Here is a 23320-nt window from a genome sequence, read left to right on the forward strand (position 1 = left end):
ACTGATGAAGAGTCATCCAGACTTGAAACATTAGCTTGCTCGCTCTCTATGGATGCTGTCTGATCCAGTGTGATCTCCAGCATTAATTGTTTTCAGTACAGCTTCCAGTGTTTGTGGTAATTTTCTCTTTCACTCTTCACATACCCTGTCAATGCAATTTAAAAAAATGAAAAACAAATCAAACAGTCTTGCTGATGCTCATGGTACAGAATGCTTTCCCTTGGTGCCAGTAATGGTATGTAGCCTAGCCACTGTCTTGTCATAAATCATCATTAATTTTGAAGTGAATGTCCGAGGATTTGCAGCAGGACCCTTTGATGAAGAGAGTTTGGCTGTGAACATTTTTGCCTTTTAAGTAGTAAAGAGAATCGATGGGTGCTTTCTTTTTAAAAGGCAGAGGTTTAGAAGGTACTTGTGAAAGTGTGTACAAGAACCTTAGAGGCAAATCTTCTATTGTTTCTCGATATGTCGAACTGAGAGTGAATAAGAATTTGTCAAAAACAAATTTTGGGTAGGAACAGTATTATGGCCATAACTGCATTTTTCTAATAAGTTGTAGGTGGTGTTCAACACTAAGATGACAAGTTGACTTCAATTGAATATTACATGATATATCTGCCCTGGAGATATTAGGTAAATACTTGCAATTTTGAATTCCTGTGGAAGGCTTTCTGGTATAATCTTCCACTGAACATAAATCATGGCTTGCATGGCCGGTTTACCTGGGCCCAAAAAGCTGCATTATTATTCGATATATTTCAAATCATTTTTTGATTTAAGCATACTTCAGTTTAATGCTGTGCTGCTTTCTCATGACACTAATAACACTAGGATACTATCCTTAATAATTAACAAACATTAATGGACAGAAAATGGTACTGGTTCTTGCTGATATAACATAGTTAATAGAGATGCTTTCATGGCAGGATTTAAATCACAAAAGACAAACAGTTTTGGAATGATTGGATAGTAAAGATGCTAATCGCTGGAGTCTCAGAGCCAATTAATTTCTGACTTTAACAAAAGCAAAATAAAAACCATCAACCATCCCACTCACAGAAGACATAATGAGGGTGCGTGCCTCATACTTACTCAACATTTTAAATTTACCTCTGCTTGTCTGAACTTGACATCTAAAGGAAAGGAAAGGAACTTTGGATTCAGGAAATAAGTGTCTTTACATTTATCCTAGAATCCAATGTACATCCATCCCCAACTACTGATGAACATTCCCCAGGACTTCAAAACTCCTCCTTACCTTTCACCACAACCAACACAGATCCTACTTCTTCATCATGCAATATTCCCACCTCTGTAACTTCAGGCTTATCCCTGAATACCTCTCTACACTAGATTCAATTTCCTGATCTTGGGGTCCTGGATTAGATTGTTCAACATCTCCACCTGCTATTGTGATGCTTCTTCTCCAGTGTTCTCCTATTCACTTCATGGAAGTCAAACCGGTTGATCAGACTGACTTTCAAGAGTCTATAATATCACACATACAACTGTGGAGTTACTGTGCAGGGAAACACTTTTACTGTGTCTCTACTGCAGCAGAAAATTGCCAGAGAAAACCCAGGCTCAAGTGTCAGCAGGTTTTATAATCACCACTTTTAATAAAGTATTTACCTGTATAGTTAGAAGTGTTGGTGGTGGAGGGAGTGGGGAATGATGGCACCAATTTGAGCTTAGTCACATTGTCAATTTTTTGATCATAGAATTTAAATGGTACCTCATTTAACATGTTGATGCTGCAACTGTTGAATAAAAAAAATTAAACCTCCAAAGATTTATTCTTGTTTTAAATCTATGAGAAGATAAATTCTGCAATATACAGATCAATGATTGTCAGAAAATTTATTCTAGATTGTCATTTTCAAGAGTGCTCAATACCATATCTATGTGCAGTTAATAGGAGTTAATTTTTTTTTTATTCATTACCAAGTATTTCCAAGTGCTGTTCTTCTGGCAGTCTTATTTTCTGTGTGGTGAATGTTCCATCTGTAAATTCCCTATAAACAACTTTTTTATACCTGGGCCCAATTTTACCTTGCCCTGTACCAACAAACACATGGCCAAAACTAGAAAAACACAAAAATTGACAATTAGCAAATTTTTCTTTGGGTACATTTAAAATGTCATCTATTACAAGTTTTAAGGACAACATTCAGTTAACTTCTTTCAGAGATATTGCAGCTTTTACAGAGTCAGAAGAATTTCTACACAATCAATAAATAATTCTAAATGCAAATGTTTTCCTGCACTGGAAGTGCACCACCACTGGATGGTGAGAAAGGCAAATAATTGGGCAGATAGAGGCATGAGCCTCTAAGGCCTATCTTGAAACATCAGCAATTCACTGTTGGGTGAAGGCGCTGTACATGACCATTTTGGTGATAGTGACCACAATTGCCTCACATTCTACATAGCTATGGAGACGGAGAGGATTAGGCAAAATGGGAGGATATTTAACTGGGGAAGAGGAAACTATGATGCAATTAGACATGAGTTAGGAAGCATGGACTGGGAGCAATTGTTCCATGGTAAAGGCACTACAGCCATGTGGAGACTGTTTAAGGAACAGTTGTTGCAAGTGATGAATAAATATGTCCCTCTGAGACAGGCAAGAAGTGGTAAGATAAAGGAACCTTGGATGACAAGAGCGGTGGAGCTTCTCGTCAAAAGGAAAAAGGTAGCGTACGTAAGGTGGAGGAAGCTAGGATCAAGCTCAGCTCTACAGGATTACAGGCAGGCAAAGAAGGAGCTTAAAAATGGTCCGAGGAGAGCCAGGAGGGGGCACGAGAAAGGCTTGGCAGAATGGATTAGGGAGAACACAAAGGCATTTTACACTTATGTGAGGAATAAGAGAATGGTCAAAGAAAGAGTAGGCCCGATAAGGGATAGCATAGGGAATTTGTGTGTGGAGTCTGAGGAGGTAGGGGAAGCCCTAATTGAGTTTTTTGCTTCTGTTTTTACGAAAGAAACAAACTTTGTAGTGAATGAAACCTTTGAAGAGCAGGTGTGCATGCTGAAATGGATAGATATAGAGGAAGCTGATGTGCTGAAGATTTTATCAAACATTAAGATTGACAAGTCGCCAGGCCCGGACCAGATTTGTCCTCGGCTGCTTTGGGAAACGAGAAATGCAATTGCTTCACCACTTGCGAAGATCTTTTCATCCCCTCTCTCTCCACTCGAGTCGTACCGGAGGACTGGAGAGAGGCAAATGTAATTCCCCTCAAAGAAAGGAAATAGGGAAATCCCCGGCAATTACAGACCAGTAAGTCTCACGTCAGCCGTCTGCAAGGTGTTAGAAAGGATTCTGAGGGATAGGATTTATGACCATCTGGAAGAGCATAGCTTGATTAAATGCAGTCAACATTTGTGAGGGGCAGGTGAGGGGCAGGTCATGCCTCACAAACCTTAGCGAGTTCTTTGAGGATGTGACTAGAAACGTTGATGAGGGTCAAGCTGTGGATGTGGGTATATGGACTTTAGCAAGGCATTTGATAAGGTTCCCCATGGTAGGCTCATTCAGAAGGTTAGGAGGAGTGGGATTCAGAGGACCATAGCTGTCTGGATACAGAATTGGCTGGCCAACAGAAGACAGCGAGTGGTAGTAAAAGGAAAATATTCTGCCTGGAAGTCTGTGGTGAGTGGTGTTCCACAGGGCTCTATCCTTTGGCCTCTATTGTTTGTAATTTTTATTAATGACTTGGATGAGGGGATTAAAGCACGGGTCAGCAAGTTTACAGATGACACAAAGGTTGGAGGTGTCGTTGACAGTATAGAGGGCTGTTGTAGGCTGTAGCGGGACATTGATAGGATGCAGAGATGGGGCTGAGAGGTGGAAGATGGAGTTCAACCTGGATAAATGCGAGGTGATGCATTTTGGAAGGTCGAATTTGAAAGCAGAGTACAGGATTAAGGATAGGATTCTTGGTAGTGTGGAGGAACAGAGGGATCTTAGGGTGCAGGTACATAGATCCCTTAAAATGGCCACCCAAAGTGGACAGGGTTGTTAAGAAAGCATATGGTGTTTTGGCTTTCATTAACAGGGGTATTGAGTTTAAGAGTCGTGAGATCTTGTTGCAGTTCTATAAAACTTTGGTTAGACCGCACTTGGATACTGTGTCCAGTTCTGGTCGCCCTATTATAAGAAAGATGTGGATGCTTTGGAGTGGGTTCAGAGGAGGTTTACCAGGATGCTGCCTGGACTGGAGGGCTTACCTTAGGAGGAGAGGTTGACTGAGCTCGGACTTTTTTCATTGGAGAAAAGGAGGAGAAGAGGGGACATAATTGAGGTATACAAGGTAATGAGAGCCATAGATAGAGTCGATAGCCAGAGACTATTTCCCAGGGCAGAAATGACTAACACGAGGGGGCATAGTTTTAAGCTGGTTGGAGGAAAGTATAGAGGGGATGTCAGAGGCGGGTTCTTTACACAGAGTTGAGAGAGCATGGAATGCGTTGCCAGCAGCAGTTGTGGAGGCAGGGTCATTGGGGACATTTAAGAGACTCCTCAACATACATATGGTCACAGAAATTTGAGGGTACATACATGAGGATCAGTGGTCGGCACAACATTGTGGGCTGAAGGGCCTGTTCTGTGCTGTCCTGTTCTATGACCTTCATGACCAGCCATCAATTAAAGCTCTTAATTTGTTAACTAATGGCTGCTAAGGGCTTCAACATGCAGTGTTAACATTTGAGTTGATAGGGGAACCTAGGCGACCTTGCTACCGAGTTGGGGAGGGGGCTCCATTTGTATGGTCTAGCAGCAATTGCGGCAGGAATAGGGCTGCGGTACATTGTTGCTGGAAGTCAACCATACCCTTGTGCTCAACCACCATGATTTCCATTCTTCCTGCAACCTCCCAACAAACAAAAACCTCTCACTGGCACAGCTCTTTATTGTTATGAAGCCCAGGTCTCCAGTGACACCTGAGATTGGTTGGCAGCCTCATGTTGGTCAGTACTTCAGTGCCAATTCTGCTTATTGAATGAGAAGTGCCTAATTGGTGATTGACACACCAAGATCTCTCTCTGGTGGAAGTAGGGAGTTCATTTCCCCTGAAATCACCTGCCCTAATACTTAGTACGCAGAGCACTAATTCCCAGCTTTTATTTACATTTACAATACAGGTATTTAAAATAGACATTTTTAGAAACATTACATGTAAGCATAGGAAAAATGCCAAGGTCACATCAGAAGCACAAACCCCAACTCCACGAAGCTACTATACCATCTTCACCTACTTCATCAATGACATGTCTACATTATAAGATCAGAAGTGGGATGTTTGCTTATGACTGCGCAACGTTCTGCACCATTTACAGCTCCCCAGATACTGAAGCATTCTATATCCACTCACAGTAAATTTCTGATAATATTCAAGCTTGGGTTGATTAATGGCAAGTAACACTGACAAATGGGTATTCGAATTTGGAGCAAAAGCTTTCTTCCTCATTTAAATGTCTTCTCAAAACTTAGATCTGCAACTTATACTTCTGTCATTCCTGTCAATTGTTCTTTCACTGGTATCCAATTCATTTCAGCAATGCACTTTTAAACTTAGGAGCATACAAACATAAGAAATAGTAATTGAGCTAGCTATATAGTCCTTTTGAGCATGTTCGGTCATTCAATAAGATCATGGCTGGTTTTTTAATCACAACTCCATCTTATTGCAAATCTCCATATCCCTCGATTTCGATAGTATTCAACAGTAGAAGACACTGTAATGCTCCCAGTCATGCAAAAGTTCCATGTCGCAGATATGTTGAGGTTGTAGAAAATCTAAAGCTAAATCAAATGCCTGGAAGACCTCAAATGCACATTTGTAGATTCAAATTCAAGAATTGATATTATCAAGGTGGAAGTTCAAGAGTTTTCTTAGTCAGAGAACAAGAAATAGTACAACATAGAAGATGAGGCAAACAGGGTTGAAGATATATTTCTAGCATCCACAGAAGAAATAGAGGTTGGAGATTCACAGCTTATTCTCATTTTCAGTACAAGTGTAGTCCGCTATTATTGAGCTAACTTTATTTACACCTCCCCAACAGACTGGGACAGGAAGACAAAATGCTCAACTCTTGCAAAACTACGCATCCCCAGCTCTCTGGCATTGATAATTCCAAGTTTCATAATTTATTGATTATTTGAATTTCCTATTGTTTGAATTAAATCTTGAATGAATGAGTATTATGAATGAAAAATTGTTACCACCTTTCTTCTTTGGTTGCATTGTGTCTTTCCAGCTCCCAGTTCCTGTCGGGAGAATAGTCCCACTCAAGTTCCACTGCAGCAATGTAGTACGTTCGAATGGTCTCATAAACCTGGTCCGGGACACTTTTATTGCAGTTTCTAACATGATACATGTGTTTCATTCCACCCATATAGTGATCAGCTGTTCGGCAGATGACCTTAAATGTACCTGAATTAAACATTTTAAGTCAAAGTTTTAAGAATTATAATTGTAATGAACCTTGAAAAAAAGAGTAGCATACTTATGCTTCAAAGCTAAGATAAAAACTTTGCAGCTGTGATTCTACTCCAGTATCCCATTCCTTCACCTTTAAACTATCAGGTTGAAATCCCATTTTGCTGAACATAATTCTGTCTCCAAGCAAGATTCTACCTGTTTTCTGATCTTTAAATTTAGATGCGAGGTCACATTATAGAAAATTTGATCACAAGGCAATGTAAAGTACAACGGCAATCATTGAAAACAACATGCTTGCACTGGATCTTTGCTAGTAAAATCCAGATCTAATATCACTGCCCTGCTCTCTCTCCATGGGGTTGGATTTTTCTCTATTTGTAATGTTCATCTGATTAACTTTTAATGTATTAAGTAAAATGCACAAGAAGCCAGATCAATAGTGATTATTTTAGCTGTCAAGGCAGGAAGGAAGAACTCATACCAATATCATCAGGCTGCATGAAGACTGTTGCAGAAGTATGAGGGAACACACTGAATACATCATGTGTGGTCCCTTTGAACTTTATTGTGTTGCCTTGAAAATAGATTCCATGCATGTCGATTTCAGTGCCAAGTCCAATCAAATGCCATGAAACATTGTCACCCTTGCACATTTCTAGTCCAGGCAAGTTACCAAACATGTAACCGTTGATGGCTAGAAAATAAATATTATAACTATTATTATACAGCAAAAATTTCTAGAACATTTACCTCGAGTCATAGCACAGGAAGAAGCCCTTTAATCCACTGTGCTTGCGACAGTCATCAAGTACCTACCTATTCTAATGCCATTTTCCACCTCATGGTCTTGTAAGTATGGCATTTCAAGTGTTCATCTGAATATATCTTAAGTGTTGTGATGACATCTACTTCTACCATCCTTTCTGACTGTGACTTCCAGATAGCCAATATACTCTGGATAAAAACATTTTACGACAAATGCCCTCTAAATCTGCTGATTCTTACTTTGGGGCGGCATGGTGGCACAGTAGTTAGCACTGCTGCCTCACAGCGCCAGAGACCAGTGTTCAATTCCCGCCTCTGGCAACTGTCTGCATACAGTTTGCACATTCTCCCAGTGTCTGCATGGGAGACACTGGGAGCAGGTGCTCCAGTTTCCTCCCACAGTCACAAGGATGTGCAGGTTAGGTGAATTGGCTATGCTAAATTGCCCATAGTGTTAGGTGAATGGGTAAATGTAGGGGAATGGGTCTGGGTGGGTTGCTCGTCGGTGGGTCAGTGTGGACTTGTTGGGCTGAAGGGCCTGTTTCCACACTAAGTAATCTAATCTTGCACACTAAGTAAATCTATCCCTCTGACCTAATGCCCCCTCTGTGAAAATAAAAAAAAATCTTTTCTAGCTACCCTTTTTTGCGGACAGACCCTGAGCTTCTAGTTGCCTGCTACTTCAATACACTATCTTGTTTCCTGGCCAAAATCTCTATCTTAGTCTTGCTGCAGGGCTTCAGCAAAGCTCAGCGCAAGCTGGAAGAACAGCACCTCATTTTCTGCGTAGGAACTCTACAGCCTTCTGGACTACATTCTCAAGATAACTTAAGGTTTTATAAAAATGGGTGACATCTCAGCTCAGACAATGTATTCTGCAAGGATCTGTTTTGGGATCATTGCTGTTTGTCATTTTTATAAATGACCTGGAGTAGGGGCTAGAAGGTTGGGTGAGCAAGTTTGCAGATGATACGAAAGTCGGTAGAGTTGTTGACAGTGAGGAAGGATGTGTCAGGTTACAGCGGGATATAGATAAGTTGCAGAACTGGGCAGAAAGGTGGCAAATGGAGTTCAATATAGCTAAGTGTGAGGTGATTCACTTTGAGATGAGTAACAAAAAGATGGGGTACTGGGCTAATGGTCGGATACTTGGTAGTGTGGATGAGCAGAGGATTCTTGGTGTCCATTTACACAGATCTCTGAAAGTTGCCACCCAGGTAAATAGTGCGGTGAAGGCGGCATATGGCGTACTGGCTTTTATTGGTAGAGGAATTGAGTTCCGGAGCCCTGAGGTCATGTTGCAGTTGTATAAGACTCTGGTGCGGCCGCATTTGGAGTATTGCGTGCAGTTTTGGTCGCCATACCATAGGAAGGATGTGGAGGCAGTGGAACGGGTGCAGAGGTGGTTTACCAGGATGTTGCCTGGTATGGTAGGAAGATCGTATGAGGAAAGGCTGAGGCACTTGGGCTGTTTTCATTGGAGAAAAGGAGGTTTAGGGGTGACTTGATAGAGGTGTACAAGTTGATTAGGGGTTTAGATAGGGTTGACCATGAGAACCTTTTTCCACGTATGGAGTCAGCTATTACGAGGGGGCATAGCTTTAAATTAAGGGGTGGTAGGTATATTACAGATGTTAGAGGTAGATTCTTTACTCAGCGAGTCATGAATTCATGGAATGCCCTGCCAGTAGCAGTGGTGGACTCTCCCTCTTTATGGGCATATGGAGGATAGTGGGCTAGTGTAGGTTAGGTGGGCTTGGATCGGCGCAACATCGAGGGCCAAAGGGCCTGTACTGCGCTGTATTTTTCTATGTTCTAAGGTATGAGGTCAGAGTCTGCCTGCATCTCCGTCTTGAATCAGACTGGTTCCATTTCCAAATTACAAATTTATTAAATGTTGCATGGACTGCCTGTAAGGTGCATGCTTTTTGAGCAAAAATAAAATGTGCCTGCAAATAGAAATTCACCCATAGACACATGTGTGTGTGTGTGGGTGTGTACACACATACGTGCGTGCATGAGAGGGAGAGAGAGAGAGTGTGTATGCATGAATGTTACTGCGCATTACTTGTGTGCTTGGTAGAGTACATGCATTAGTATGATGGAGTATAAGCCTGTGAAAGGGTGTGTGCATGGGTGTAAGTGTGGGGAGGTGTAAGTAAGCGTGTGTGTCTGAGAGAGAAGTTGTGTATGAGAGAGTCTGCTTGAGTGTGTGAGTATGTAAGAATGTGTATGTGTGTGGGGTCACCTGTAATACACCATGTACACCACAGGTAATCACGTGACTCGGCCAATATTGTCTATCTCATACACTGCAGGCAAGGATGCCCTGAGGCATGGTACAATTCTGTGACCAAGCAGATGCTATGACAATGGATGAACGGACACCACGCAATATTCTCCAGACAGGGATGCTCCTTCCCAGTCAGGGAACACTTCAGTGGTCAGGACATTTGGCCTCGGATCTTCTGGTGACCATGCTCCAAGGTAGACTTCAGGATATGCAACAATGCAAAGTGGCCGAGCAAAGGCTGATAACAAGTTCAGTAGCCATGACGATAACCTCAACCGGGAACCTTGGGTTCATGTTACACTACAGGTAACCCCACTACACTATACACTGTCTCTCTCACACACACTTCTACATTAAGGAGACCTTCTCTTAGACACATACACAGACACCCCTTTCACAGGCTTATTCTCCATCACACCCATGCACACACACTACCAAGCAGTTACACGTGCAAACTTACACTGTCTCATGCCACACTCGCTCTCTCCCTCATGTACACACATGTCTATGGGGTGACTTTGCATTTGCAGAATTCTATTTGCACGTACATTCTAGTTTTGCTCAAAAAATAAACACAACCTGCAGGCAGTCAATGCAGGAAGTCAATCTATATAACATTTTATAAATCCCTACTTTAGAAATAGAACCAGTCTGACTCAAGACAGATACAGTCAGACTCTAATCTCACACCTTTAATACATTCTATAAGCTGAGATGTCACTTTTTTCTTTTACAATCTTAAGTTATCTCGAGAACGTAACTTAAAAGATGTTCTGGGAATTACATTTTAATGAATCGAAACCTGCAATCCATTCTACAAGATGAAAGACTTAACAGCAATTCAAGTTTGTTCAATATATTGTTTTAATTGCATGACACTGATCTTTTGCTATAAGTTCTGTGTCCTATGATCATACCCCACTAATTATCTGATGAAGGAGCAGCACGCTGAAAGCTAGTACTTCCAAATAAACCTGTTGGACTATAACCTAATGTTGTGTCATTTTTAACTTTGAACACTACTCATTGTTAGCCACTAACAATCCCATTAGCAGCTATTCATTCTCCTAAGTTGACCATTATTCACTCTTGTCTGTCCAACTGTTTTTCTCTCTCTTTGGACACTATCTCCATCTATCATTCACTCCTTACCCCTCCCCAACCCCACACAAAAAATAAAAAAATTCCTAGTTACCGTACACTGCCTTAGAATATTCTATGCCCATTCAGAATGCAGACAAAGCCTTGGTTTAATGTTACATCAAAAATAGATCCAGCAATGTAGCACTCTCAAAATACTGCACTGGAGAGTCAGTTTACAGTTTGAATTCACAATTGCTGACACAGAAAAAGAATGCTACCAAATGAAACATTAAGGAACCATTATGGGCAGCACGATGGCTTAATGGCTCACCAATAAGCACTGCTGCCTCACAGTGCCAGGGATCAGGCTCAATTCCAGCCTCGGGTGACTGTCTGTGTGGAGTTTGCACATTCTCCCCATGTCTGTGAGGGTTTCCTCTGGGTGCTCTAGTTTCCTCCCACAATCCAAACACGTGCAGATCAGGTGAATTGGCTATGCTAAATTGCCCATAGTGTTCAGAGATGTGTAGGTTAGGTGCATTAGTCATGGGTAAACGTAGGGTAGGGAAATGGGTCTGGGTGGGTTACTCTTCAGGGGTTCAGTGTGGGCTTGTTTCTCCAAAGTGCCTGTTTCCACACTAGGGGGGTTCTATGAATGAAACTAAACCAGTAAAATAATTTTACTACCATCATGAGTAACTATTGAATGTTTATACAGGAGTATTTTGGGTCTTGTTTGATTGGTGGAATTTAGGTGGACCAAATGCACTTCCTCCCGATGACTGTCTTGTGAGACCATTTCCTTCACTACTTCTGACTATTTGCCTCACAAGTTAAATCCATGTAAATAAAATGAGTCTGCTTGGTTGAAAAATCCTCAACAAGGTTACTTATCAGCACATCCAGTCTAAGTCTGTACTGATTTATACTAACACACTTCAAAGTAGGAGTACCATTATTGCAGAACACATTGCACATAAATCCCATGCCAAATGTTATCTAGCATCCAAAGTTTATAAAAATAAACAGAGTATGGTGACACTCAATACCTAGAAGGGATTCGATACCTCACCTGCTATTTTCAGCTTTACTATTCTATTTTTCATCCTTCATAAATGAGCTGAACATTTGCTCAGATACATGGGAATTCCCTGAACAAAAATAAGTCATCCTCCAACACTCAATTTTGTTCTTAGTTGTTTTCTTCTAACAGTTGTTGCATTTTTAGAAATAGTGCATGTCTGGAGGAGATATAAATATTTGTAAATTCTACAGGGGACCAAGGATTCTGAGTACACCAATTGCTAAAGTCGACATCATTGGATTACAGCATCAAAGAGAGATGGCACAAACACACTAAAGACAAAACAAACTACAGATACTGGAATCCAAAGTAGAGAAGCCCGCAATGCTAAATTCTCTATCTCCTGATGCTGCCTGGTTTGCTGTATTCTTCCAGCCTCCTGCTTGTCTACAGTAAAGAAGGCAAGCTGCTCACAGACGCAGACAGAGGTGAAGGAAAGAAGGGTTCTTAATAAGAAGCCCTACCCACCTAGGGTTTTCATGGAGGAGATATTTTACCTGGACCTAACTCAGAGACATTACATGCGGTGGCTATGCTTTACCAAGGATGTGGTCACTGAAATGAATCCAGATTTGTAGCCTCACAACAAAGAAAACACAGTGCTGTCAGTGTCTGTGAAAGAACTGTCAATTTCTTTGCAAGTCTAACTTTCATGCTCAATTAACAGATTACATCAGGATTGTCATAAAGTGTACCATCTATTACTGCATCCAAAAATTATAGTTACATTTATATAGCACCAGTCATGAAATCTCAAACTGCTTTACAGATAGTGAAGTACAGGTCATTCTGCTATTACGTGACAGTTGTGTTCCTCCAGCTGTGTTGCGTTTCTACTCTTTAAATAGAAAGTTTGCATTATCCAAACAACATTCACAATTCGTCGATTGTGTTATAGCCAATTTGTGCTGACAAAACGCTTGTTATAGTGGAACAATCTGTACTTTCAAAGTGTAGTCACTGTTGTTAAGGACAGAACATTGCAGGCAATTTGAACTCAAATTTTCCACCAACAGCAATGTGACAATGATCAGATATTTTGCCATTGTGATTCTGAATGATGGATAAATGAATTGAGGCCAGGCAGGAGGCTTTTCTGGTGCAGTGGTAATGTCCCTACCCATGAGTCACAAGGTCCAAAGTCAAGTCCCACCTGCTCCAAAAGCATGTAATAACATCTTTGAACAAGTTGGTTAGAAAATATCTAGACGCTGGTGGATAAAATCCCTGCCTTTTTTTTTAAAATAGAGTCATGACATCTTTCACATTCATCTGAGGGGACAGACTGGGCCTTGTAGCATCTCATCTGAGGGATAACCCTTCTAATTGAGCACTCCGTCAGTATTGCACTGTTATGTCAGCTTTGACCTTTGCATTCAATCATTATAACAAGATCACACCTTCTGACTGTGAAGCAAGAGTGCTACCAACTGTGCCAAGTCAAAAGAGGAAATATCACTCCACTCTCTCTGAATATAGAGAAACAGGAGGAATGCACACGTGACTCTGACAGGATAGTGGGCTCTCCAATAGTGGTCTGGAAGAGCCTTCCAGTATTCACTAGTGCAAATATTCCAATACGTGGTGCTCTCATCATCTTGGTCAGCATGGAGGTCAGAGCTCTCACTTACTCATTCACTATGGCAATCCTATTGTGAAGAGGAAGGGAGGTTAAACCAGCACATGCATATTCTGGAGATGATGTTTCCAATAATAAAATATTGCAGGAGTTACATAAGCATTTCTGCATCTGATTAGAGATAGTCAACATGGCTTTGTGCATGGGAAATCAAGTCTCACTAACTTGATTGAGTTTTTTGAAAACATAACAAAGAAGATTGAAAAGGGCCAGTGGTGGACGTGACTTTCATAGACTTCAGTAAGGTGTTCAATAAGGTTTTTCATGGTAGACTAATTAGCAAGGTTAGATCACATGGAAAACAGAGAGAACTAGCCATTTGGATACAGAACTGGCTCAAAAGATAAAAGGCAGGTGGTGGTGGTGGAGGGTTGTGAGAAGAATTGCACTGGCATCATTTGCTGGCAGACTTGTTAAGAGTTCCTTACCACACAATAATGCAAAGCACAGAAAAATACTGACAATCCTCAGTAACAACATATCAATATAAAACCATTTAAAGGTTTAAAATGTTCACTAGTTACACATTACAAAATGCAAAAATGCCTCAAAGTGCTTAAAGATATTCTCATGACTGTCACGCACCATGCATTTTATTTGATTCTTGAAATTCTTCATCCTCCTGATCGATGCTGGAACTATTTTGAATGAATGTCTCCAAATTCTTTGGAAGATACCAACTAAGATTTTCATCAAAAACTGTATACAGCAAGTAAAACTCCTGTTCAATGTCTTTCTGCAAAGAAAAAACATTTCATAAATTGGAAAGACACTTTCAAGTTGAAATTTATGGATAGCTCCCAAGTGCAAACACTATTTGATATGCTTCCAGTCAGAAACCCAAATACATTCAGTGTACTGTGTGACTGATTAAAAACACAGGCATGGTGGACTCACATACAGGTGAAGGCAGTGGATTTATTCACTCTGTTCAGTTTCAACAGAGCTACAAATCGCCAATACTCCAAATAATAACAAACAGGAATGGGAATTCAACCTCTTGCTGGTACTAATCTGGTTTAGGGTCAGAAAGAACAGTAGAAAGCAAATGCAAATTGTGCTGTGAATAGAGTGGCAAGGGATTGAGAGCAAAGTGATGAGTGAGGTAGTAAGTATTTTAGAGCCCAGTGTTAAACAAGACACTGAATGGGATGGAGAGAAGCTGGGTAAGGGAGGACAGGCAAGGCACCAAGATGAGTAGCAAGGGGCCAGAGAGTAGTGAGCAGGTAGCAAACAGCAAGCAAACAACAGATTCATAACAATAACAAATAAAAGCAAAATAATGCAGATGCTTGAAATCTGAAACAAATTCTGAAGGAAATGCTGGAGAATGTCAACAGGTCTAGAAGCATCTTCTGACTTCTTCAAAACAGGTACAAAAGCATGGATTTAGCAATGGGAAACAATACAATGCATTGCCAGAGTGGACGCAAACATGTGCAATTGTTTCAGTGAGATGGTAAAGAAAAGCCTTTCACAACTAAATCTATAAACATATTAATCTATTTAAAATAAACTACTTAATGTTTGTCTTACATTAGCAGAGAAGGAGAAATAATGCATGACCACAGTAAATATTTCTATGTAAAATTTGGTGTTTTTTTCCATATTTCTTTGAGATGTGGGCATCACTGGCAAAGTCAGCACTTGAAGCTCTTCTTAATTGCCCTTGAGAAGATGGTGGTGAGCCACATTCTTGAGCTGCTGTTATGCGTCTTGAGAGAGTACACCTACAGAGTTGTGGATAGGAAGTCCAAATTTTGACTCCAGGAGAGTGAAGGAACAATTACGTAGTTCCAGGTCAAAGTCATGTGTAGCTTGAAGGATAACTTGCAGGTAGTACAAGCAACTTCCCATGGTCTGCTAGCTTTATTCTCATAGGTGGTAAAAGCTGGAGGTTTGAAGGTGATTGTACAGGAACTTTGATAAAAAAGAACTGCAATACACTTTGCATATATATTCTTTCCACTAAGGACTAGCATGAAGGGTGTGATTATCAAAGTGGTCGATGATTGCAATTGAAGCATTTTGCAAATTTTAATGCAAATTCTTGTTGGAGGTAGTCATTATCTGGCACTTGCGAAATGTAGTTATAGAATCAAACAGCATGGAGACTGCCCTTCAGCCAAACTCGTCCATGCCAAGCAGGGGTTTCCTAAACTAAACCAAGTCTCATTTGCCTGTGCTTGGCACATATCCCTCTAAATCTTTCTTATCCATGTAACTGTCCAAATATCTTTTAAATATTGTAACTGCACTTACCTCTACCACTTCCTCTTGCAGCTTGTTCTATATAGGCACCACCCTGTGTTGCCCTTCAGGTCCCTTTCAAATCTTTCCCCTCTCACCTTAAACCTATGCCGTCTAGTTTGGATTCCGCAACTCTGGGGAAAAGACTTTAGCTTATCTAGACTTTATCTATACCCTTCTTGATTTTTTAAACCTCCGTAAAGGTCACCCCTCAGCCTCCTTACACTCCAAGGAAAAATGTCCAAGCCTATCCAGCCTCTTCTTATAACTCAAACATTCCCATTTTGGCAAGATCCTTGCAAGTCTTTTTTGCACCTTTTCCAGTTTAATATCATCATTCCTATAGCAGGGTGATCAGAATTGTACGCAGTCACAAAATGGAGCCTTATCAATGTCTTCTACAGCTATAATAGTACTCAATGTTATGACAAATGAAGAATGTGAATATTATTTACCAGTTACCAACCCAAGCCTGAATACGGTCTAGATCTTGCTGCACATGAACACAATCTGTTTCAGTTTCTGAGGAGTCACAAATGATACTGAATACTATGCATTTATCAGTAAACATTTCTACTCTGACCATATGATGGAAGGAAAACCATTGATGAAGCAAAGATGCTTGGACTTAGGCACTATCCTAAGGAACTCCTGCAATGATGATCTGAGAGATAATTAACTTCCAGCAACCATAACCATCTACCTTTGTCCGAGGCATAACATCAACCAATGTAGAGTTTTCCTCTGATTCCGATAGGAAGGAGACCAGAATTGCACGCAATAGTCCAACAGTGACCTAACCGATGTCCTGTACAGCCGCAACGTGACCTCCCAACTCCTGTACTCAATACTCTGACCAATAAAGGAGAGGATACCAAATGCCTTCTTCTATATCCTATCTACCTGCGACTCCACTTTCAAGGAGCTACGAACCTGCACTCCAAGGTCTCTTTGTTCAGCAACACTCCCTAGGACCTTACCATTAAGTGTATAAGTCCTGCTAAGATTTGCTTTTGCAAAATGCAGCATCTCGTATTTATCTGAATTAAACACCATCAGCCACTTCTCAGCCCATTGGTCCATCTGGTCCAGATCTTGTTGTAATCTGAGGTAACGCGATTTGCCGCCATTACAATTTTGGCGTGATCTGCAAACTTACTTACTGTACCTCTTGTGCTCGGATCCAAATCATTTATGGGAGAAAGTGAGGACTGCAGATGCTGGAGATCAGAGCTGAAAATGTTTGCTGGAAAAACGCAGGTCAGGCAGCATCGAAGGAGCAGGAGAATCGACATTTCGGGCATGAAGAAGGGCTCATGCCCAAAACGTTGATTCTCCTGCTCCTTCGATGCTGCCTGACCTGCTGCACTTTTCCAGCAACACATTTTCAGCTCCAAATCATTTATGAAAAAGACAAAAAGTAGAGGACCAAGTCTGAAAAGCAACCCTCTACCACCACCGTCTGTCTTCTACTTTTGTGCCAGTTCTATATCCAAATAGCTAGTTCGCCCTGTATTCAGTGAGATCTAACCTCGCTAATCAGTCTCCCATGGAGAACCTCGTCGAACAGGTTGGAGGTTTATAAAATTATGAGGGGCATGGATACAGTAAACAGGCAAAGTCTTTTCCCTGGGTCAGGGAGTCCAGAACTAGAGGGCATAGGTTTAGGGTGAGAGGGGAAAGATATAAAAGAGACCTACTGGGCCACTTTTTCCACAGAGGGTGGTACGTGTATGGAATGAGTTGCCAGAGGAAGTGGTGGAGGCTGGTACAATTGCAACATTTAAGAGGAATTTGGATGGGTATATGAATAGGAAGGGTTTGGAGGGATATGGGCCGGGCGCTGGTAGGTGGGAATAGATTGGGTTTGGATATCTGGTCGGCATGGACGGGTTGGACCGAAGCGTCTGTTTCCATGCTGTACATCTCTATGACTCTACATAAGCCTCCAATGTTTTGGGTTTTTTTCTTTACTTTTCTTTCATAGTATGGGAGAGTCATTAGTAAGAGCAGCATTTGCTGTCTATCTCTAAATGCCCTTGAACTGAGTGGCTTGCTTGGTTAGTTCACAGGGCAGTTACAAACCAATCACATTACTGTGTTTCTGGAATCACATACCAGGTCAGACCAGATAAAGACAGCGATTTATTTATCTAAAAGTTATAGTGAACCAAAATGCAATGATAAATTTCCATTGTCATCATGCCTGAGACTATTACTATTTTCCACATTCTGGATGGAATATTCCCCACTCACCTCAATGAGTATAGCTCCAATAACATCCAAGAAGCTTTACACCACCCAGGACAAAAGCAGCCAAGCAGCCTGCTGGATTGGCATCACAGCCCCAAATATCCACTCCCTCCACCACCGATGCTCGATAGCAGCACTGCTGCAGAAATTCACAAAAGATTCTTGGACAGCATCTTCCAAACTCATGACCACTTCCATCTAGAAGGACATGGGCAGTAGAAATATGGGAACACCACACCTTCCAGAAAGATGACAGTGTAGTAGAGCCTCAGGGCTTGTCCACTTTTGTTTTTTTTTGGTTTGCTGTTTTCTTCTTTTTCTCTTTCGTAGTGTTAGGAAGTTGAGTATTCTAAAAGGCATTAAGATGGATAAATCCACAGGTCTGGATGGGATCTATCACAGGTTACTGAGGGAAGCGAAAGGAGAAATAGCTGGGGCCTCAACAAATGTTTTTGCAACATCCTTAAACATGAGTGAAGTCACGGAGAACTGGAGAATTGTTAATGTTGTCTCCTTGTTTAAGAAGAGAAGCAGGAATGACCCAGGAATTATAGACCAGAGAGCCTGACGTCAGTGGTAGGGAAGCTGCTGGAGAAGGTACTGATGGATAGGATCTATTTAGATTTGGAAGAAAATGGGCTCATCAGTGAGAGGGAAAAGAGGTTTGTGTAGGGAAGGTCATGTCGTACCAACTTAATAAAATTATTTGAAGATGGGCGGCACAGTGGCACAGTGGTTAGCACTGCTGCCTCACAGAGCCAGAGACGTGGGTTCAATTCCCACCTCAGGCAACTGTCTGTGTGGAGTTTGCACATTCTCTCAGGGTCTGTGTGGAATTCCTCCGGGTGCTCCGGTTTCCTCCCACAGTCCAAAAATGTGCAGGTTAGATGAATTGGCCATGCTAAATTGCCCGTAGCATTAGGTGAAGGGGTAAATGTAGGGGAATGGGTCTGGGTGGGTTGTGCTTTGGCGAGTCGGTGTGGACTTGTTGGGCTGAAGGGCCTGTTTCCACACTGTAAAGTAATCTAATCTAATCTAAAAAGTGACAAAGTTGATTGATGAGGGAAGGGCTGTAGATGTCAAATACATGGACTTCAGTAAGGCATTTGATAAGATTCCCCATGGTAGGCTGATGGAGAAAGTGAAGTCGCATGGGGTTCAGTGTACTATCTAGATATATAAAGAATTGACTGGGCAGCAGGAGACAGTAGTAGTGGAAGGGAGTTACTCAAAATGGAGAGTTATGACCAGTGGTTTTCCACAGGAGTCAGTGTTGGGACCACTGTTGTTTATGATATACATGTATGATCTGGAGGAAGGTATAGGTGGTCTGATTAGCAAGTTTGTAGATGACACTAAGATTGGTGGTGTAGCAGATAGTGAAGAGGACTGTCAGAGAATGCGGCAGAATATCGATAGGTTGGGCGAAACAAATGGTAGATGGAGTTCAATCCAGGCAAATGCAAGGTGATGAGTTTTGGAAGGTCCAATTTTTGGGGAAAATTGGTGTACAGAGAGACCCAAGTGTTCAGGTCCATTGTATCCTGAAGGTGCAACACAGGTTGATAAGGTGGTCATGAGGGCATACGGCATGCTTTCTTTTATCTGGCACGGTATGGAGTACAAGAGTTGGCAGGTCATGTTACACTTGTATAGGACTTTGGTTCAGCCACATTTCTAATTCTGTGTATAGTTCTGGTCACCACAATACCAAAAGGATGTGGATGCTTTGGAGAGGGTGCAGAGGAGGTTCACCAGGATGTTGCCTAGTATGCAGGATGCTAGCTATGAAGAGAAGATGAGTAGATTAGGATTATTTTCATTAGAAAGACTGAGGTTGAGGGGGGACCAGGTTGAGGGGGTCTACAAAATCATGAGAGGTATAGACAGGGTGGATAGCAAGAAGAAGCTTTTTCCCCCAGAGTGGGGGACTCAATTACTAGGAGTCATGCGTTCAAGGTGAGAGGGGAAAAATTTAAGGGAGATGTGTGGAAAGCTCTATACGCAGATGGTGGTGGATGCCTGGAATGCGTTGCCAGCGGAGGTGGTAGAGGCAGGCATGATAGTGTCATTTAAGATGTATCTAGACAGATACATGAATGGACAGGGAGCAGAGGGATACAGATCCTTTGAAAATAGGTTTAGAGGATCTGAATCAGCGCAGTCTTGGAGGACCACAGGGCCTGTCCCTGTGTTGTAATTTTCTTTGTATTTTTTTCTCTATTATTTTACTTACTGTTTGTCAAAGAGCTTGGTTGCATCGACAGCAGCAGTGGCGACCTGACCCAGCACAGACTCATGGCGGTGGCGGAGAGTTTAGGTTCCCAGCAGCTTCTGCATCATTGAGGTAGTCCGAGCACCAATGTATGGCTGTTGCAGCATAAGCAAATTTGGGGTCCCAGCAAAGATTCATGGAGGCAGCAGCGGAGGCAAGTTTGGGCCCAGTTGAAGACCTGACAACATCAGCAGTGTTTGCATTGGCGAAGGGGACCAATGGTCCTGCTCCATAGCTACTTGATGAACGAGTAGCGCTCAAAAACTTGTGCTTCAAAATAAACCTGTTGGACTATAATGTGGTGCTGTGTGATTTTTAACTTGTCCTCCCCAGTTCAACTTTGGCACTTCCTCAAAGTTCAAGAAGGCAACTCACCACCACCTTCTCAAGGGCAACAAAGTTGAAACTTTATTGCTGGAACAGCACAGCAGGTCAGGCAGCATCCAGGGAACAGGAGATTCGACGTTTCGGGCACAGGCCCTTCCTCAGGTCGAATCTCCTGTTCCCTGGATGCTGCCTGACCTGCTGTGCTGTTCCAGCAATAAAGTTTCAACTTTGATCTCCAGCATCTGCAGACCTCACTTTCTCCTCAAGGGCAACAAAGTACATGCAATAAATGCTGACCAGCCAGAGATGCCCACAATCCACAAGTGAATAAAAAAAATTATTAGCTGAAAACTGATTTCCACCAGAAGCCATGCTAGGATTTAAATCACCATCCCCAGGGGATTAGTCTAAACCTCTAGATTATTAATCCAGCAACATTACTACTATACATCATCTTCTTTACAAGGTGAAGGAAAAGTAAGCTGTAACAATTAACAAAATGAAAAATATGAGATATATTTAATTGAAAAGGCTTAAGAAAAATTAAAGGTAATCTACCTGTGAGCCATCTGGATTTAGTGTATTCTGTCTGCAGACAACCAGTGGCCCAATTAGGCCTGAATTGGTGTCCTCAACTGGATTGGTGGCAGAATAGTACATCCAAGTCAGGCAGGGTGGATCGTTCACTGCAGGTCCAACATGGTCAGGTACTGTCCACTTGTAGATGAAGGATGTGTCAGGCTCTACGTGGGAACCATTTTTCTCAAAACCTTCAAATTCCAATTTAAAAGGCATTAAAATGAATTTTGTTTCAGAACTATTCTCAAAAGTTCCTTTTGCAGCCTGAAGGAATCATTTTCTTGTGAAGTCATTGACAATGACCTGTAAGGGTATGAGTGCACACTCTTTAACAGGCTGTCTTTTTAAAAACAAAAAAATCACTCTGCAGATTCGTCATGTCACAAATGCTGACCTTTACAACTTAAGGTGAAACAGACTATTCTGCAAAGAAGGATGGTTAGCCACAGCAACGATCTCTAGGCAAAAACAGGCCCATGTGATTTGGATTCTATCGGGGAAACAGAAAGCTATTGAAATTCCAAGTGACAGTCTTAACACATTTTCAAAAAAGGACAGCTGCTTTTTGACAGGTAGAGACAAAACTAACGTACTGCTGTCGAGGTACCGTTTGCTGACGAGACGGTTTTCTCTTCAAAAGGACAGGAACTGAACAGACAGGGCTCTTGGAGATTTTGAACAGGAAATAATTGGATTGGGACTTGCTGACAAAAATCAGATTTGAAACACTAACTTTTCTAGGATACTAGAACTTATGCCCTGGTGTCTCGGTAGGTGAAGTGAAACTGGTGGGGAGCTGGATGTTAATGTGGTACTGGTCCTGTAAATATACATATTTACCAGAAGTGTGCACACAGCACAACAGTTTCGAAAGTCATCACTTGACCGCATTAATTAATATGAAAGGAGCTTTTGTTTTGTTTTGTGCATTAGCTGCCTAAGTAAAGTTTATTTTATGGATTTTAGCTTGTTTGTTATTGCTAAAGTCTTAAAACATGAGATCTTGCCTGTCAGTTGCTTGAAAATTCATATTTTCTAAAAAGCTTTCAGTCTCTACAGAGATCACAACGCTCTTTAGTTCTACATACTCACTCAGGCAAATGAAACTTGACCAAAAATTGTGGTGACTTACAATGCTATATAAATAAAAATTTGCACATGTATTAAAAAAAACCTGAATGCCTTTAAAAAGGCTTACTCTTACAGTCAATGGACATCTTAAAGGTTGTCCTTCCTGTAGATTCTCCTGAGGCCACCACTCCACCAGCTTATAATTGGTGTGTTGGCTATTCAGTGCTAACAATTTCTTGGAGCAGAAATTGGCACAGTAGTCTCTGTTCCCTTTAGTATCTATTAATGAAATCCCCACTGGCTTTGAGTGCAAGTTTTGGATGCCTATTCCAGGTTTTAATGCAGGAGAGACTTAAGGTTAGCAGGAATCTAGTGGAATGGAATTTCTGACCCCTCTAATCATCCCACAATCACCCCAAATTAGGATACCAAGATGACAAAAATTGGCCTAGATCAAGTTGCGCAGTAAATGCACAATCTTAATTTCAACATGGGGAGAAAAGATATAGAAGTTGAAGTAAGGCCATTCGACCCATCGAGTCCACTCTGCCATTTAATCCTGGCTGATGGGCATTTCAACTCAACTTACCCACACTCCTCGGTAGCCCTTAAATTCTTGATCTCGCAAGGAATTATCAATCTCTGCCTTAAAGACATTTAACGTCCCAGCCTTCACTGCGCTCCATGGCAATGAATTCCACAGGCCCACCACTCTCTGGCTGAAGAAATGTCTCCTCATTTCCGTTCTCAATTGACCCCCTCTAATTCTGAGGCTGTGCCCATGGGTCCTAGTCTCCCCACCTAACAGAAACAACTTCCCAGTACCCACCATTTCTAAGCCATGCATTATATTGTAAGTTTCTATTAGATCTCCCCTCAATCTTCTAAACTCTAGTGAAAACAATCCCAGGATCCTCTGCCGTTCATCATATGTTAGGCCTACCATTCCAGGGATCATCTGTGTGAATTTCTGCTGGACAAACTCCAATGTCAGTATGTCCTTCCTGAGGTGTGGGGCCCAAAATTGGACAGTACTCTAAATGAGACCTAACTAAGCTTTATAAAGTCTCAGAAGCACATTGCTGCTTTTATATTCCAAACCTCTTGAAATAAATGACAATGTTACATTCACTTTCTTAATCACCGACTCAACCGGCAAGTTAACCTTTAGAGAATCCAGAACTGGCACTCCCAGATCCCTTTGTACTTTGGCTTTATGAATTTTCTCACCGTTTAGAAAATAGTCCAT

General features: G+C 41.6%; 1 protein-coding gene across 4 annotated transcripts in view; it reads right to left on the reverse strand.

Moving 5' to 3' along the window:
- LOC122550573 (ferroxidase HEPHL1) overlaps positions 1-23320 on the reverse strand; it is a 141941-nt gene that overhangs the window by 54696 nt on the left and 63925 nt on the right. For 3 of the 4 annotated variants that reach the window (XM_043691508.2, XM_043691505.2, XM_043691509.2), the window contains exons 9-13: positions 20980-21191; positions 13902-14052; positions 6934-7146; positions 6236-6443; positions 1945-2084 (exon numbers count right to left, since the gene is read on the reverse strand). In XM_043691508.2, coding sequence (XP_043547443.1) covers positions 1945-2084; positions 6236-6443; positions 6934-7146; positions 13902-14052; positions 20980-21191 — 924 coding nt within the window. The remainder of the gene's footprint in view (positions 1-1944; positions 2085-6235; positions 6444-6933; positions 7147-13901; positions 14053-20979; positions 21192-23320) is intronic. The other variant, XM_043691507.2, reaches the window with a different exon arrangement.

This window comes from Chiloscyllium plagiosum, unplaced genomic scaffold (assembly GCF_037043375.1).
Source record: "Chiloscyllium plagiosum isolate Xiang-an unplaced genomic scaffold, Cpla_swu_hap1 HiC_scaffold_6, whole genome shotgun sequence".
In the NCBI taxonomy this organism is placed as follows: domain Eukaryota; kingdom Metazoa; phylum Chordata; class Chondrichthyes; order Orectolobiformes; family Hemiscylliidae; genus Chiloscyllium; species Chiloscyllium plagiosum.